Source organism: Cimex lectularius, unplaced genomic scaffold (genome assembly GCF_000648675.2).
Source record: "Cimex lectularius strain Harlan isolate CLEC.00 unplaced genomic scaffold, Clec_2.1 scaffold143, whole genome shotgun sequence".
Taxonomy (NCBI): domain Eukaryota; kingdom Metazoa; phylum Arthropoda; class Insecta; order Hemiptera; family Cimicidae; genus Cimex; species Cimex lectularius.
The window spans coordinates 69,312-88,749 of NW_019392714.1; the positions used below are offsets into that span (position 1 = coordinate 69,312).

Genomic DNA, 19,438 nt, shown 5'->3' on the forward strand with positions numbered 1-19,438 from the left:
CGAATGAAGGAAGTAATCAGAATCAGTACGCTAAAAGCGTATACTTGAAAAAAAGTACCGTTTCATCAAAATTATTTATGACATATTTTGTTGCATTTGTTACTTTACGTAGGTAGAGAGGAATTGCTCTTGGCGTAACGTCTGTTTGGGCTGTTTTTCAACCCTAAGTTGTAACAGGGAGAGCAGGTGCAGTTGGCGCTCTGAGAATATTTCTTAACCTCGCCCTTTGTGCGTTGAATGGAATTAATCTTGTCCGGGGTTTTGTCCACCTCTGAAAGTTTGTGTCAACTGCGCCCCTTCGACAGTGTCAACTTTTCAAACAAATCTAGGGTGCAAATACAACCCCATATGCAAAGGTTATATTTGTGTTATTTGTCGTGTGTTCATGTAAATTTTGCGTTATTTTCAAGAAAAACAAAAATTGTTGTTAATTTTTGTTTTGTTTTTAACGGAAGGACAAGATGGTTTTTGAGGATAAGAAGAATGAATGACTAATCATTTACATCTCGAAAATATACGGTTCAATCATGATCATCTCCTTGGCAAAGTTCCCGAGTTTGGTAAAACGTGCTATGCAATCCGGCCTTAAACCCTTGTCGTATATAATAACAAGAAAGAAAATACAATTCATACAAGCATTGAAGTAATTTATATTAATTTTTGCTCGTAATTTTTTTTCTAGAAAGTTCAATAAAAATCGCACATATACAAAAGTTCAACTTTATCAAAGTAGTCAAATAATTCCAGACATACAATATAATATCAGTACCTTTTTTACCTCTTTTTCAAGTTTTGAATTTGTAGACATTTGAGTTACATTCAAATTATCGAAGAAAATTTCGAGGACAACGCCGGGATTTGAACCCAGGGTCTTTACGTGATAAATAACCAGACACCCAAATGATTTCGGCCAACGCAATCTCAAAAGTAGAAAAGATTTGTTGCATTAAAAAATAAACAATTTTCAATTTTAACAAATGTAATATTAACATGATGTTGCATTGGATCTTCTTGAGGTCATTTTACAGGATTACATTTAAAATGACCTCAAGAAGATCCAATACAACATCAGTTTAAACTACGTAGGTCGATCAACGTCAACTTGTAATATTAACATATTAGAAAATTATATTTTTTAACAACGTGAAATAGGAATTCGGCTGTAAACGTACTTGTCGTAATTTTTTTTCACCCTTGTTTTAAGTAATGTTATACATTCCTAGGTCATTATGGGAATTTTTAAACTGGACCAAAACGCATTCAACATAAGATTGTAGTTAATGTTAGGCCAAATGTAAATCTGTTCTTTTCTTATCCTACAGCCCGATCGATTGTGGTTTATAACAACAATAGATCATGGAATATTCCTCCTATTTTTTCTAGGTGTTTTTTATATATACGTCTTTATGGTATCATGTCATTGTGGGGTTTATACGTCTTTTATGAATGCTATGATGATAGAAATCATAATCATGTCAAGCAATGGAATTGAAAACAACACAAAAAATTACTAATTATTCAGAAATCGTGAGATGTGGTCTGGTGTGATGTAGGTTTCAGAAAAACATTTTCTTTATCGTGCCAACGTTTCGATCTTTATTGAGTTCATCTTCAGGGCTCAAAGTATTTGTCTTCTGTGTAATTGTGCCATTCTTGCGTGTCGTGTTGAGAGTACCCTAATTATTATCGATTAACGGTCACTAATCACCATACACACACACACACACACACACACACAAAATTTCGTGCAGCAGTAAGCATCTTCAGGGTTGACATTGAACCAAAGATGCCCGCAGGCTGTAACAGCAATGCGATCAAGACGTTCCACTTATTTATTTTATAGGCTAATAGGCATTTCTTCAGTCATAAATTTTAATTATTGTTTTTTTTCTTCTGTCCGTTGAAACGGTACTTTTGTTGTAATAGATCGTATTGTAGCCTTTATTTATTCTTCTTGGTGGTGTGTCGGTGCATTTCATTTATCAATAAGATTTCTATTTTAAGAATTCTATTTTTCTCGAACCTGGACTGGTGATATTGGAATTAAATTATTAAACTTTGCCCCAGAAGGATTTGAAGGAATATTTGCGTCTTCATGTTCTGTCTATACTGTTTACCTATCGTACGTTTTTCATGCAAAATTTGTTAAACGGTTATCTCTTTTTCCTAGATACTTAAATGTTGTCTCGTTCTTTAATGTACGATGCTTCCTTTTGGGAGAAACTCCATACCTCCCTCTGTATTGAATATTGCAGATTTACCTTGACCCAATTGGAAAGAATAGATATTGACGAAAATATAGAAAAAATCTTCAATAAGATTGTATTGAATCGAATAAAATTCAATTTTTATCATTCATAATGATTCTTTTAACAAATAAAAATGATTACAAAACTTATATACATTAATCCAAATTTTATGCTTGAATAAGGCCAAAATGTAAATAAGAAACAACACATGAGATGATAATTACCGAGTATAATTTCCATGTAAAATTTTATATAGAGCTTTCTGAATTAAAAAATAAAAATTATTTTTCACAAAAATATATACATAATTTTTTGGGGTTGCACCGTGTCATCTGAATCTCCATAGATTGAATTATTTTCAGATTTTACTGCCGTATTTTTCTTTTCTTAAATTGAAACTGCATTAAACAGAATAAATCGGCTTTATGCCATTTGTTAATTTAACAATTTATTTTCAATTGGCTGTTATTGAAGTCTGGTGTTTACTGATAAACTTAATCAATGAAAAGATAATTAATACGTAATCGGTCGCTTTGCAAACCGTTCTAAATTTTCAATTCTCACTAGCAAAATAACATTCTCTCCAAAATGAACTCTCTGACAATGAACTTAAATATATAAGGAGATTAAAGATGTTAAACTCTTAAACCACCTATTCTACCTATCATGTACGGTGTTGCTAAGAACTAGAGGGTTAAAGTCCCACGCCCCCTATAAAACTTAGCAACAACGTTCCGGACCTTTAGACAAGTTTTAGGTACTATTGAGATTTTTTTAAATTAACTTAAAAGGATTTTCAATCAAATCATATATTTAATTTTAAATTTCAAATTTAAAAACAAATTTTCTACACTAAAAGTTAATTATTCGATTTATTTTACTATGTCATAACCTCTAGTTTCTCTGGTTGATCAAACCATGTTATCCTACAGTAAACCATTTTGAAAACCAATTTTAATCGCAATATATGTTATGATCCATTACATTTCGTGGTCCGATCGACCAAATAACTTCTTTCAATTAATTAATCTTTATCTAAGGTATTGGTTGAAATGAAAAAGTTAGTGTCACGAGCGGGATTCGAACCCACGACCTTTTGCTAAATATGCAGCTGCCCTTCCACTTTAGCTATTATGATTTCTATCCACTCGGACACCAACTTCCCATCTTAACCTACCTTTTGAATTTTCCCTCCTTTTTTTTCATTTGTTATAATATTAAATAAAAATATTTCTTTAATAGTTAAAACAATTGATATTTTTAATCGTCTGTAGCAGATGTTATGTGTAACCGTTTTGTAGCAATTAGAACCCAACTAAGCGGTTGACACGATTACAGAACGATAACGCATTTTCTAGCCTCTAATTTGAGCTATTTACATTAAATCAGAGAGAAGGGTTACGTGATCGCGTAGCTAATGTAGCATGGTCTCCTACTTTACTGCTGTTATTTCCCAACAATGATTAATATGCCTTCCGTAAAGTTCGTAGCGTGAGGTCATTCCCTACAATTGAATTTATGCGCCGACGGAATGGGGTACAGGCCTAAGTAATAATTTTAACTAACAGGTTCTGGATTTCTAAGAGTCTTTTTGCGAATTGGCAGAACGTATTTACAATTTTATGAATTCATGAAAACAAACAGAAAATCTACAAAAGACCGGAATTTCTGGGATTCAACGCCGCTACATTGAAAATTTTTGTATACTCTCAGGGGTGAGTATGTCAATTTACTTTTTGAAAAGATAGTTTTACCCACAGAAGCTTTAGGCGGCAACTTTGGCTGTCAGCTGCCTAAAACTTTTCGGATATTTTTTCCAAAAATGAAACCTTCGCAATTGAGTCCATCTTCCAAAAAATGTGAAACCATTTATCAAAAACCTCATTGCGTCAATTTGTAGACACTCTTATTATATTCAGTTCTGATGATGACCTTAAAATAAGTCGAAGCTTACGATGTAACAATTGAATTAATACCGACTATACCGTGAACCAAAGTATTAGTTAGTAAAAAAAAGTGGCCGATACATCTAACACTGTAAACGAAAAACGCGTTGTCCAGAAAAAATAGATTTTTGGGGCGGCAAACTGTAAAATAAACAGGCAGTGTAGAGTCAGATTGGTTATGCTAACAGTAAAACACATTCAGAAATTTACCTACACCAACGTATTTTAAACAATACAAAAATAAAATTATAGTCGTCTATTTATTTATTATTGACCTTTTTCCCCACCACTATTGCGTTATTTTATTGTTTACACAAATGACTTTTTTGTAAATAAAAGTTTTATTTTTGGTATTTACAATTAACTATTTTAAATTTGTCCAATAATAGAAATAGCACATTACAAAAATATTCTAGGTGCTGAATGATAAAACCGTTTAATCGATATTTTTATACAATTACTGTTTTTTTTATGTTTAACAGGCAAACCCCACACTGCATATTTTCGAAGCCCTGCTGTCGGAAAATCGAGAGACAGCTACAATATTTCATGGACAGTCACCAGTTATTCACCTATTGACGAATATCGCCTTTACTTCAGAAAAGCGCCTCAGGGTTCAACAAACGCTATAGATTCAGATCCAACGACACAGAAAAAATCCTCAAGAAGGGTATGTATTTCAACATTTAATATTTCCGTGCTTTGAAAAAAATTAACAGTGAAGATTCCATAAAAATTCAATGTCTAATTTTAAACTTTTTAATAAACCGTTGTAAGCACCCCTTGCATAACTGTAACTGTCTTATCGTGTATTTAACTTTAAAAAAGGTGATTTTTATTCATTTATTTGATACAATTTTATGGTTCCTATGTAATATTTAATGCATGGAAAAACACTGCAAAAAATTTTGGTCACGTTATTATCAGTGACAATAAAAGAAAAACGGGAGGCGAAAGCAAGAGCAATGAAGAAAAGGTGGCAGTGTCAGTGGACTAGATCGTCCGAGAAGCTCTTCCACTTCATGATCCCGATTATCCTAACCCGACTTAGAATTGGTCATACGCGGTTGACACATGAACTTGCTTTTGGGTCAATGCCCGCGTATATGTCCGGCATGCGAAGAAAGGTTGTTCCACATAGGGAACAAGTATTAATGCCTCATGTTTTCTCAAACACACCAACGGATCTTTGGATCCCAGTTCCGATTTTTGGAGTAAACAGGGTTGTTTTATTATATATAGTACTGAAAGCTTGGTACCTAACAAAGGCGTTGAGATTGAATGTATTTATTGGCGTGAATGGATGATGTAAGAGGGCTGATGGCGGAGTATTGTTTACTCTATCGACTCTCAATTAGGTCAGTTATATAATAGATGTAAAAGGTGATGGAGGAATATCGAGTACTCCATCACCCTAACTGAATGAATGGTTTGTAAATAGGAAAAAATGTATTTAATAATGAGAGAGAGTGTGAATTGGTTTGCATCTAGGAACTACATACCTTGGGTGCTGAATTGACCTAGCAGCCGTAGCCCAACCTCTGGCTGGGCAGATAAGACCGAGGCTTGACCCCGGACGGCCAACACCCGAAGTGGGTGATTCTCGACGCCTGGCGGTAATTTATTGTAAAGTGTAATAAACGAAAATTTAAAAAAAAAATAATTTTTCCAATTTTGTCCAATATAATATTCTAAAAACCTTGCGCGACGTATCAAATATCACGGTAGAAAACAGAATATGCAAAATTATTCCACAAGTTAATTAAAAGGGAAAATGTAGCTGGAAACCTGGGGTCAATAAACGTTGGATAATACGTAAATGTATAAATTGTTCAACGATTCTTAGCAGGTGTACGAAATAAATAACACAATGTAAAGCGGCAAATAAATGGTATCCTACGGATAAAGGTGTTTTCTATAAATCAATGTTCGCTCCGATATTAGAACCACGCCTTAAAAGCACTTTGTGTTTCGAAAAATATATGTAGCTTGTCTGAAAAGAAAGAATTCAAATACAATCGTTTCCCATGAATATTTTTTCCAGGTTGTTTTCTTTTTTCATATTTAAGTCAATTCAGTAAAATATAAAGCGTTAAATAAAATGTAATTAAAAATATACATGTTTAATTTTCATCATGTTCCTTTTTAGCTCTATTTCAAAAGGTGTCTTTTTTTTATAAACACAATTGATATATTTCAGCATCTTTTGTCAAATATAATAATGAGGGTTTTTTTTAATTTTGCATATTGCAATATTTATGAACATATGTAATATATTTTTGTTGCATTGTTATATTACGCGCTAGAGCGCTACAAGAAACTCTGTTGTCTTAATGAATTTTATATTATAAGATTCATTAGACTTATATTCAATTCAAATACTTACGACCTATGTAGCAACTGTCGTTGAATCCCTACACAAGACTTAAGAGACAATTCAACGGAAGACAACTACGAGGATTTCTAGGACCGTCTTGACCGTCAACGCTAAACTGACGTTATACAAGTCTTTACCGCGACCAGTTTGGACATATGGAATGGAATTGTGGGGTCCTGCCAAACCATTCAACACCTGGCCCATCCAACCTTCTAATAGAAAGTCCTCAGAGTCGACAAAGCTCCTTACTACGTCACTAACCTCACTATCGACGACCTCAACATTCCTTTTGTTATCGAACTGATCCGTTCCCTGTTCCAAAAGTTTCACACCACCTTCTCTCTCTATCTTAGCCCTCCTGCTCGAGACCTTTCTACACAGCTCCGACCCAAGAACCCAAGAATCGTCTTAATCGAGGGCATCGAGACCACCTTGCTTCTTAACCCTTCACACTGAGTGCCAGTATTGGCTGGTTTCTCATGACATGGCTGGCATTAGTGTTAGTGCTGTGACCGTTTGAAAAAAATTGTAATTACATATGTATAGGTTAAAAATAAAATCTTTTTTTTTAAATATTGTAAGTTATTAAGAAAACAAAAGTAATTCATTAATTACATTCCTAAAACAACAATATTCACTTTTCTCACTAAGAAAAAATCGCGAGGCCATTGGCGTTTTAGACGTTTAGAAAGGGTTTGAGATAAAAGGTGATGGACTTGAGGGTTCGAATGACGATCCAGGATTTTATGGAGGCGACTGTATCTAGTTCTTGCGGTTTCGAGAACAAGTGGGATTTGAAGGTCTGGAGGACCTCAGTGATTCTTTGGAGGTTCGAACGCTTGGTTGAACCCAAGAGTCCAATTCCATACGTCCAGATTGGTTGTATTGGGTTGTCCGGAAAATAATGCAGGATTTTCTATATAAAATATTCTGTTTACGTTTACAGGATTACTCATTTGTATGAATGTCAACACTTATTAATCCTCTTCCAAATGATATTGTTTGTTTACCTCTGTAGCATTCCGCTACTTGGAAATAATTCAGTCATCCTTATAATGTCAAAGCGAGAATTTCGTACGATTTTCTTTTACGAGTTTAAACTCGGCCGAAGCGGAGCCCAAACGGCTAGAAACATTAACCAAGTCTGGGGCGAGGGTTGTGTTAATGAGTGCACTGTGCAAAGGTGGTTTAAAAAATTTCGGGAGGGAGATTTCAGCCTTGAAGATGAAGAAGGTCGTGGAAGGCCTTCCTCTCTTAATGATGATGTTCTGCGATCAGTGGTGGAAGAAAACCCCAAAACAACTGTTCGAGAACTTGCAGAGCAACTCAAAGTCAGTAAAACGACCGTCGCTGACCACCTCAAGGCGATTGGAAAAGTGAAAAAACTCGAAAATTGGGTTCCACACTCATTAAACGATCGCCAAAAAAATCAGCGCTTTGATGTTTGTGCATCACTTCTTTGTCGAAACAAAAATGACCCATTTCTGGCCAGAATTGTTACATGTGACGAAAAGTGGATTCTCTACGATAACACTAGACGTTCTGGACAGTGGCTCGACAAAGGAGAAGCTCCAATACATTTTCCAAAGCCCCCAACTCATCAAAAAAAGGTAATGGTTACGGTATGGTGGGCTTCATTTGGTTTAATACACTACAGCTTCTTAAATCCTGGCGAAACCATCAATGCTGAATCATACTGTAACCAAATTAATACCATGCATCAGAAATTGGCAGTAATGAAGCCCTCTTTGGTCAATCGGAAAGGGCCCATTTTGTTGCATGACAACGCTCGACCACATGTGTCACGTGTAACGTCACAAAAATTATTGGAGCTTGGCTATGAAACTTTGCCTCACCCACCCTACTCTCCGGACCTCTCGCCTACTGACTACCATTTTTTTAGACACCTGGACCACTACTTACAACACATAATATTCAAAAATCAAACGGAACTGGAAAATGCATTTATTGACTTTATCAATTCTAAAAATTCTGAATTCTACTCAGACGGAATTAATAAGTTACCAACACGTTGGGAGAAATGTATTGAGAGTATGGGAAATTATTTTGATTAAAGAACATTGCTTTAAAGTAACTAGTTTCTTTTTTTTTGTTTAATACCAAAATCCTGCATTATTTTCCGGACAACCCAATAGTAACGATGTGTAAATGAGGCGTTTATTTTGCAATGAGAGTATTTTTGCTTCTTCAGAGCAGGAAGAGGGTTTTAAGTTTATGTTTTGTCAATATAAATATGTCAAAATCAACTCTCAAGAAATGTTGAAAGTTTTGAGAAAAATGTTACATAGGCTGAATTTTGCGCTCTGATGGAAAATCAAGACCTCAAGGCCATTCATATGATTCCCTCCAGCCGACACTGACCTTTTTTTCATATAATTTCATCTCACTCTGAAGTTTGTAGAAACAATTCCTTCTCTCAACAACCCATATACAATTTTAATTTGTATAATTTCGTACTACATATAAAATTGTAATTAAACATATTGTAACTTTCTTTTTTATGGAGGTTTGCAGCAGTAGAGGTCACATCACCCTTGGAGTGCCGGAGTTTTTTTTTTCGGGTTCGAATTCAGGCCCTCTGCGGCCACCACCAGCCCAAACATCGTGTTTTTTTTTTTTTTTTTTTTTTTTTTTTTCAACTTTTGTAAAAGACTGTTCTACTAACAGATTTGAACCAACAAAAATCTATGAGTAGAACCATCTTTTATAACAAGTGAATCTTACTCACCCTTCGTCATTTCTATCACTTCTTCGTTCTTCGCTTTTTTCCGCTTTTCCGCGCGCATATTCTTGAACAATTTGAATTGCTGAAAGCTTTAATTATGTCAAAATTATTAGTATATACGTACGTTAGGTGATAAGGTTATTTTTTTAAATCGACAAGCAACTATTTTTATTATATTTATTATAATACAATAATGTTTAATAATAGTTTTGTTTATCGTTACAAAATATTTCAAAACTTGAGGCAGGCTTACATATATAATAACAGGATAATTGAATGATGATTAAATCGAGAGTTTAAAAACTGTTGTCATTTCTTCTACCCAAAATAAATAATAATATATTAGCAATTATTGCAACTAAACATTAAATTTTATAGAAAGCTACCAAATGCACAGTAAAAACCGAGTTTAACGAAAAAGAAACATTATTTGATACTTGAAGATCTGTCTGATCGTAATTCTAAAGCACGTTATTTTTCAACGTGTATTCGAAACTTTGTTGGGCTTGATTGCCGATGTCGCGACACGGCCTGACATTCCTCGTATTGCTGACATTCAAGTTAATGTGTCGTGCTAATACCATCGCCCAACCCCTTGGGCCCACCTGTCGGAAAAGGTCGAACTAAATGCCGTGACTATTTAATTAGTAATATATTTCACGCACGCAAATCTGAGGGGCAAATACCTGAACATTAAATAGCGTTCCGCTTGATCCCACTAAATTTATTTATGGATTATAGAACGAACAACCTGGCCCTTTCCTATTAGCTCAAGGGAGGGGACATTTCAATTTAAAATGTATTTGGAATAAACGAGAAAAGTTATATCAATCCATGTCTTGGTGCAACTGTTTTCTCTAATACAATAATGTACTTAATTTTAATTCAAGTAAATCGCAGATTTTTTTAAATAATAATATTGTAAAATAACTTGTCCATATTATTATTATTATTATTATTATTCGGAAATCGTGAGATGCGGTCTGGTGGCATAGGTTTCAGAAGAACATTATCTTTATCGTAACAACGTTTCGATCTTTATTGAGATCATCTTCAGGATCTGGGATTTACAAACATTGTTTAAATTTAACAAATACATGTAGGATGTGGAAAAAGTGAATTTACAACAAAACAATTTTGTATAAATTTTTTATATTGATTTACTAGTCCTGATGAAGGGGATATATTCCTCCAAAGCTCGACGAAGGGAATTTCTAATTGGATTCATCACAGTGTGTTTGAATATAAAAATATAAAGAAGGCAAAAAATCAACTAACTACATATTTATTAAATATATATAATATAAATAGAGTATGATTTTATATAAGGTATTTTCTTGAAGTAGCTTCTTTCAATCTTAAGAACTCAAATATCAATACAAAACCGGGTTGTTAAGCCTGTCCCGAGGGATATCGAATACTCTGGAGAGAGTATGTGACGTCTGGAGGGTAAAAGTAAGTTATTAGCGAGAGTGGAGTGAATGTGAGCAGACATCTCCACATGTTAGTGATGATCTAAATATTATATGTTTTGTTTCTTTTCTATATTTGGCAAAATGAAGTACAAACGAGAGGCTAGCATTTTAGGATATCAGCGTACACACACAAAAGCAGAGTCATTAGCCAGATCGAGACGCCCAAATAGCCGCAGTTTAAAAAAAAATACGCGCGAAAGAAGAGAAAAAGAAGAAAAACTCGCAGAGAACCGGCGATGGCCTCAACTGTTTATCGGCCCAAAAATTTCCCTCTTTGTTAATAAACAACTTTATACAAATACATATATTTTGCTTTATCAGTGACGTTAAACTATTTACGAGAAAAAAAATGTTATTATGCACCAGAAAACAAAACATGGGCCCTTTTTTCATATCTTTGAATCAATTATCACCCATGAACCAAAAAGCAGCTGGATTCATTTGGCTCATAGACCGTATGTTGAAACTCCCATTATCACCTGCTGATTATAAATAAATTATAATTAGATTATAAAAAAGAATCACAAACAATTAAAACCTTAGCTAAAAACAATGGATATCAAGAAATATTTATTGATAGGTCGCTAGTAAAACGTATAAAAAGATTAACTTTAAAAGAAGCTTATCGGTGAACTATCTTAGCTTTATTGGTGAACTATTCTTAAATTCTTAAAAGAGATGGTTTTAGAGTAGTTTTTAGAGGTACGTGTTAACTTAGACTATGACTATCATCGGGGATACAAAGTGTTGGCAGCGAGAAGATAGCTCCATGTGAGACAGGAGGGTTCGCTAATAACAATTAATTATGGACTATGAACAATTTATGAAAATGGCAAACCATAAAATAAAGAAGTGTGATGGTTTAACTATTTACATCTATTTACAATAAACAAATAAAACAAAGGTACTTATCCTCACTTAAGTTAAACCCTATGTGCATATGAACTAGGCCTACTAATTTTAACGAAAGTGAGCACTCTTGATACGGGGACCGGTACATCACTACGGAAGGTGAAAAACTTTGATAGCCTCTTTATTTTGGGCTACACTCTCAATGGAAGCTGTGATTTACTATGTATGTTGCAAAAGGTTTAGACCAATCGGTAAATTACTTCCTCTATCCACGTTTTCCGGCCGACACAACTAACATCTCCGTACTCCCAACATCGCCACGACACTGCCCGTGCTGATAGGGCTTCTTCCATCTCCGAGCCTGGACTTAATTACCCGGTTGCATTATACATACAAAAAAATTAAAACCTCTCCTCTCGCTCGCAGTTTCACTAGTGAATAAAAATGAAAGAGAGATGGTATAAGCCAAATTTCAACAAACGTCGGCAATAAAACCTGATTTATAGGGCTTGATACAAAAAATAAGTTTTTCTCCCTACACCTTGTAAAGAACGTTTGAAAAAAATTATTTGTTGAAAGGGGATCTGTTCCTATGCGGATTAATGAATAAAAGTTGAGCTAATTTTATAACCCAACTCATTTCAATGGAAATTATTATGTTCGACAAAGATTTTCACTGATAGTTTAATGATTAATATTAGATGAACCTTGGTTTTATCAAGATGGATGATAAAAAAGCTAATACAAACTCACTTTTGCCCTACTAAATTCGTATTCGCCACTACCAATTGATAGCCAAATACTTAAGTACTTCGAGTAGTAAATACTTAAAAAAGTTTTAAAAAATCATAAAAGACTTAGAATCGCAAAAACAGACTAAAATTTTTTTTTTTTTTTTTTTTTTTTTTTTTTTGGCGTTATGAACTATGCATATTAGCCATGTGACAAATTCGTATATGTGTGTTCAAATTTGGGGGGTTATTGGGAAAAAAGGGCCAGGGGCAACGGTGGGAATCGAACCCACGACCGCGGCGTGAGAGTCTCTCATGCTAACCACTCGGCTACCGCGGTCCCCACTAGTAATGGTTAAAAATTTAAAAATTTCCAAAAGAAAAACATTAAATTCAATACTTTGGATCCACGCGGATCTAAAGCCTATGGAAATTTTCTGTATACAATTACATATTCCATGTTCTATAAAGAATTGCTTGTAAATTAAATTTTATAAATTGTAACTGTATCATTCTAAAGCCCTTCATTGCAAGGCTGTCCTCGTGAATCTGCAATGATGAATAACTTTTCAATCCTCAAGACGTAAAGTCGTAAGCAACAACTCCGCTGATAGTCATAGACCAAGCATATAAGTATAACTTTCTGACTCTTATTGTATATTGTATCGACAATCAATAAAAATCTATTTATCAATTCACAAGAAGTCCTAATCCTAATCTAACGATCCTAAACAAATCCTTTTGTATTGATAAAGAGCTGTTTAAAAATATATCAATGTCAAGAACTTCCATTTGAAATTCCCGACCATCAAGTTATTTTTGTACCAGAGTCGTATCGATCAAATTTACTAAATTAATTCGAATGTTAGTCTAATAACGAAGCTTGTGTTCATTAATTGTCATTGCTCAATTTTCCAGACTGGTCATTCCGTCTTGAAAGAGTGGACAGACGTTGTGCTTCAAGGCGACAAAACAGATCGCAATTTGACACACGACAAATATTATTTGATACGGTCGCTCGAGCCGTCCACGCAGTACGAAGCAAAAGTGCAAGCAAGGAATATATTCGGATGGAACCAGATGTCAGACCCCTTCAGATTTACTACAAGAGACATAGGTAGGCTGGCTTCTTCATAAGATAACTGCAACTAAAACGGATTGCTTGTTGAAAAACAAACTAAAAAATAAACCAAACATTTTGTGTTTAAATAAGTTTAAGTTACATTTTAAATAATTTTGGAGGGGTAGTAATCTCCTTTGTTTTAGGAATGAACAATTAATGCATGCAACCATTTAGGGATTATTTTAAACAAAACATCACAGATTTCAAGTTATCAACAATTTAAGCGTTACAAATATTTATTTTTATTTTATTTATTTTTAGGTTTATTGTTAGTTAGCCATTTTACAAAACAAAATGTATCATTTACTTCATAATAAACGCAGCATTTTTTACAATGATAAACAACAAATCATGTAAACAACGACACTGCATACATATTTCTTATACAGTACAAATTCATAAATAATAAATATACAAATAAATAATTCAAATTATAAATACATATATGTATATAAACACACCAAGAACCTTTAAATTACAAAGATATTTTATTTTTGTTAGCTATCATCCTTAGTAGTTATTTAAGCCTTTAAAGATATCTTTCGTCCCAACATTGCTCTTAACCAATTTCAAAAGAAATATATTATTTTACAACGAATGAATGCAAAATATAGGTTTGCGTTTCAGATGAATTTTTTTAACCGTAAGGATTTTTTATATTTCTTTCATTCTTATATGTATAAAAATTCGACCTCGTAAACCAAGCATAATCCTATGAGTTTGACATTTAAACCCGAAGAGCTATATAAAACCGATCGTTTAATAAGAACTTCAGAAAATAAAAGATTTTTATAGATCTAGAGACCGTTTATATAGATAATAATTTTTTTATTTATTTTAGGAAAAAATTAAAAAGCAAAACCCTCGTGAGAAAAATTTGTTTTTAAAATTGCATTTGTTTCACGCTCTCTCAAGATGGAATTTCGAGAGAACCCAGCCCGGAACCAGCCATTTTACCAGGTTATTAATTTAATTTTGTGTTTCCTTCCTTCCAACTCACGTTTCTTATCTTTTTCAGAAGCCGAAATGCGAGATTTGGGAGTGAAAGCCAAAGATTGTGGAAACCGCAAAGGATTTGACTGGCTGCTCATCGTACTCATTGCAGTTGTCGCCTAGTTAAGTCGATGTACGTACCAACATTTTGCTACCAACTGCTAAATACATGTTAAATAATTTTCTTTTTTAACATTTTTTATCTTCAATGACAAGCTCAATGAATAAACTCCCAATGCACTTTAGACAGAATTTTGCTCATGTGTATGCGTGACTTTTTTAATATTCCTATATCCTCACTTAACTATCATATTATACATAATACTTCTACAAGTACATTCTAATACACTTCTAGGTGTGCTTAATTCTCATTCAAGTTTTGGTCAACACCTGCATGTTTATTTTAGTTATTTGGTAATTATGATATATTGATTCCAAAGCCTACAAACCCTCATAACCTTTCATCATCCTATTGTCTTAGTAATGGGCCATATCTTAAGAAAAAAAACCCTACTTACATACATTTTCCTCATCTTTCATGCCTGTAACCTTATCCGTGACCACCAGTTTGGGTTCAGTAGGACATCATCGCTAGCGCTCTTGAGCAAATTGAGTTCTACTCCGGTCTAGTTCTAAATGTGAAGAAAGCCCTCGATCGGAGCTGCTCTGGAAACTTAATAGAGCCCTTCCTTTCACCTACCACCTGATTCTAAAATTCTACCTAACCGATAGATAATTTCATTAATCATTGGACCTTCTGCATCAGCCGGCTATCTTTTAGATGTAGAGCTACCACAAGGAAGAATCTTAAGACCCATCCTCTACACAGTTTACACTGCAGATATTCCTGCCCTTCCTGAAACGATCCTCACTTCCTATGTGGATGATACTGCCATTTTTTGCTCCGCCAAAGTGTTACACCCAAAATTATTCCGGGTCAGAGCAAAGTTTATCCCGGTAGCTCGTTTTGTTTGTAAGACTGGAGGGATAGTTTACAAAATTCAAAAAACAAAAAATAAAAGAAATATTAAAGACCAAAGAAATATTGGTGAGTTGGGCGCCACCCCATTTTATGCGTTCAGGCAAGGCCACTAGGCTTGGGCCAGGATAAAGCCAGCCTAACATAGTGGTAGCCGAGTGGTTAGCATGAGAGACTCTCACGCCGCGGTCGTGGGTTCGATTCCCACCGTCACCTAAAAAAAAAAAATTGGGCTAAAGAAGGGCTATTTAACAAAAACATATGGATTTTCCTGCGCGTGCATGTTTTTTAATGTATGGGTGTGTGTGTTTGCAATAGTGCAGCCATTTCATGATTTCCTAACATATTTCTGTTCGTTTGACATTTTTTGTCCAGTTCTACTGGGTCATATATGGTTGGGTATTGCAGGAAATGAGCCTCAATTTTACAAAACTCTAAAAAAATTTAACTTCGGTAATGTTGCCATATCAAACTATTGGATAAGGTCCGCAGTGATTTGTGACTTGAGTTAACAAAAATTAAATAATAGGCAATCGTGTGTTTGTTGTGTTTATGTTGGTGTATATGAGTTTTAGTTTTTTAAACTTTTTACGCCCACTTGCACTTTACTGCTTATATAATTGGGTGGTAATTGATTTAATATTTCACTTCCCTGTATGTCACATTCTTTGTATGTTATTAATAAAGGTAATAAAGAGTAATTAGAGAATACATATACGCAATGATTATAATACACAAAGGGTTGTTATTTCTGAGTGAACTCGGGAAATCAAGTTTGTCTTCCATATAAATCGTGCAGAACAGTAAATTAATTTACATCGGGTGATCTCAAAGGATTGTCACTGTTTGGGTTACGTGGTCTCTGTATCTGTATACGTACGTTGCCAACACAAAATGTTAATATTCACCAAAGCCTTTCATAGATATACCTCGCTACTTTAATTAATTAAGAAATTAATAGTACTAACACCTAAATAACTCTTTAATCAGGCATTGATGTTGTGAGATATTTAATTAATTATTTACTATCGCGGCACAACGAATAGGCCTACCGCTTAATAATGGCTGTGACCTGAGGAACTATACATCTCAGCAAGAAGATAACAAAATATAATAAAAGATATTTCAACAGAATTGTTCATGATTTGAAAAATGGAATTATGTATCATCACAAAATAAAAATATCTGTCCTGAATTATATTTATTTTTTGAGATAGAACATAAAACAACAAAAATATATTTCTTCTTATTCGTCCATCTCTTAAGAAGGTTGTATTTAGATTTTATGATTACATACCTGATTCTGAAGCTAATTTAAAAAATGAAACGTTTCGACATTTTTATTTGGCAAATTACTTGAGCACAACTGTTTTTCCGCATCGTCTGGCCTGTTAATTCAGAAGAACTCCAAAACTGCCCAATACTGTTAGTTAAAAATAAATTTAATAAATTTAGAAGTGATGCTGGTGTTGGTCTGTGAGTAGGTGAGCTCATACTGAACCAGATTGGGTCATTTATTGAGTCCGTCTTAACTCGCGGGTTTCGGCATTGCGCCATCTTCAGTGAGGAGCTTCATCAACCCTCTCAACCCAATGCTGGTTCAGCGTGAACAATAAATTTACTGTTATACCTTTGCTAATATTGCATTCCTTTGAAAATAAGACTGCGAATCTGACTTTATTCAACTCCATTTCAGTTAGTTTGCTGCGATACATCAAAATCCTACCGTGGAACAAGCACGTCAATTTTTTTCTCGCCATCATGAGAACAAAATAAGCCTGTCATGAGCTATTGTATCCTTTCAGTACAGAATAGATACTTGTAGATCTTGACCAGACTGAAACGTTGTATTTCTTACACGGATGTGTTATAAGTCGTAGAATATTTTCTACTGTCGAGAAGTAGATCATAGTGTCTGGCAGCAAATATATTGGGCTTATTGTAGCATCTGTGAAGCAGAATTTTGAATCTCTTCTTGCTTCCCCTGTGGCAATCTGTAACTTATTTTCTTTCAAATCTCGATTATATTTTTTCACTGAGAGATTGAGAATTCTTATTGTCTTCACTCTCACATTATTCTGAATTCCTATAGCGCAGAAAGATATGGTCAACGTGCAACGGCATCCACTTCTTTATTTTCACAATGTCTGTATATTCTTGAACTTATTTAGTTTGGACCTGCAATTAAAACCATCGAGCTTTTCGATTCCAGAGCTCCCACGGGTGTTTCTCTACATTGCTGTATTTTTATAATCTCCGGCTAGAAATATATCGGTGAATATGCCCATGTGCTATAAGTATTTGATTTTGAATCTCCTCAGTACGTAGAACTAATAGTTAAATTTATTTGTGTTTGTGCTGTTTGAATTTGTGCCGTGGCTGGCATTTGACAGCTAATGGTAAAATAAAATACTAAATTCGGCCTTAAAGAGTTTTTTTTATATTTTAGTTCGATAACAATCCAATATAAGTAGTGACGAAGGGTTGACAAGAAGAATTTTGACCAAAATCACTTCTTTCATTAGCAAACGTCTCACAATAGATTATTTTCATTCAAAAACTTCTATTGGGTTGTCCGGAAAATAATGCAGGATTTTGGTATTAAACAAAAAAAAAGAAACTAGTTACTTTAAAGCAATGTTCTTTAATCAAAATAATTTCCCATACTCTCAATACATTTCTCCCAACGTGTTGGTAACTTATTAATTCCGTCTGAGTAGAATTCAGAATTTTTAGAATTGATAAAGTCAATAAATGCATTTTCCAGTTCCGTTTGATTTTTGAATATTATGTGTTGTAAGTAGTGGTCCAGGTGTCTAAAAAAATGGTAGTCAGTAGGCGAGAGGTCCGGTGAGTAGGGTGGGTGAGGCAAAGTTTCATAGCCAAGCTCCAATAATTTTTGTGACGTTACACGTGACACATGTGGTCGAGCGTTGTCATGCAACAAAATGGGCCCTTTCCGATTGACCAAAGAGGGCTTCATTACTGCCAATTTCTGATGCATGGTATTAATTTGGTTACAGTATGATTCAGCATTGATGGTTTCGCCAGGATTTAAGAAGCTGTAGTGTATTAAACCAAATGAAGCCCACCATACCGTAACCATTACCTTTTTTTGATGAGTTGGGGGCTTTGGAGCTTCTCCTTTGTCGAGCCACTGTCCAGAACGTCTAGTGTTATCGTAGAGAATCCACTTTTCGTCACATGTAACAATTCTGGCCAGAAATGGGTCATTTTTGTTTCGACAAAGAAGTGATGCACAAACATCAAAGCGCTGATTTTTTGGCGATCGTTTAATGAGTGTGGAACCCAATTTTCGAGTTTTTTCACTTTTCCAATCGCCTTGAGGTGGTCAGCGACGGTCGTTTTACTGACTTTGAGTTGCTCTGCAAGTTCTCGAACAGTTGTTTTGGGGTTTTCTTCCACCACTGATCGCAGAACATCATCATTAAGAGAGGAAGGCCTTCCACGACCTTCTTCATCTTCAAGGCTGAAATCTCCCTCCCGAAATTTTTTAAACCACCTTTGCACAGTGCACTCATTAACACAACCCTCGCCCCAGACTTGGTTAATGTTTCTAGCCGTTTGGGCTCCGCTTCGGCCGAGTTTAAACTCGTAAAAGAAAATCGTACGAAATTCTCGCTTTGACATTATAAGGATGACTGAATTATTTCCAAGTAGCGGAATGCTACAGAGGTAAACAAACAATATCATTTGGAAGAGGATTAATAAGTGTTGACATTCAGTAATCCTGTAAACGTAAACAGAATATTTTATATAGATTTTTTTTAATGAAAACTTAAAATCCTGCATTATTTTCCGGACAACCCAATATATTTGCTTTTGTTTAAACTTGATTAATTGTTTTTTGAGTTTATTTGAGCAGTAAGTACAATAGCTGATGGTGAAATTGCCTATTTATATAAACAATGAAGATTTACAACGAACCTTTAAAGTTATTAAATAA

At 34.4% G+C, this 19,438-nt stretch overlaps 1 protein-coding gene across 1 annotated transcript in view; it reads left to right on the top strand.

Annotated features, from left to right (window-relative positions):
* Positions 1-19,438, top strand: part of LOC106672758 — an 88,520-nt gene that overhangs the window by 67,113 nt on the left and 1,969 nt on the right. Inside the window, exons 4-7 of the mRNA XM_014404422.2 lie at positions 4,678-4,865; positions 13,295-13,493; positions 14,415-14,459; positions 14,518-14,625. Of these exons, the coding sequence (XP_014259908.1) occupies positions 4,678-4,865; positions 13,295-13,493; positions 14,415-14,459; positions 14,518-14,615 (530 nt within the window). The 3' untranslated portion in view covers positions 14,616-14,625. The remainder of the gene's footprint in view (positions 1-4,677; positions 4,866-13,294; positions 13,494-14,414; positions 14,460-14,517; positions 14,626-19,438) is intronic.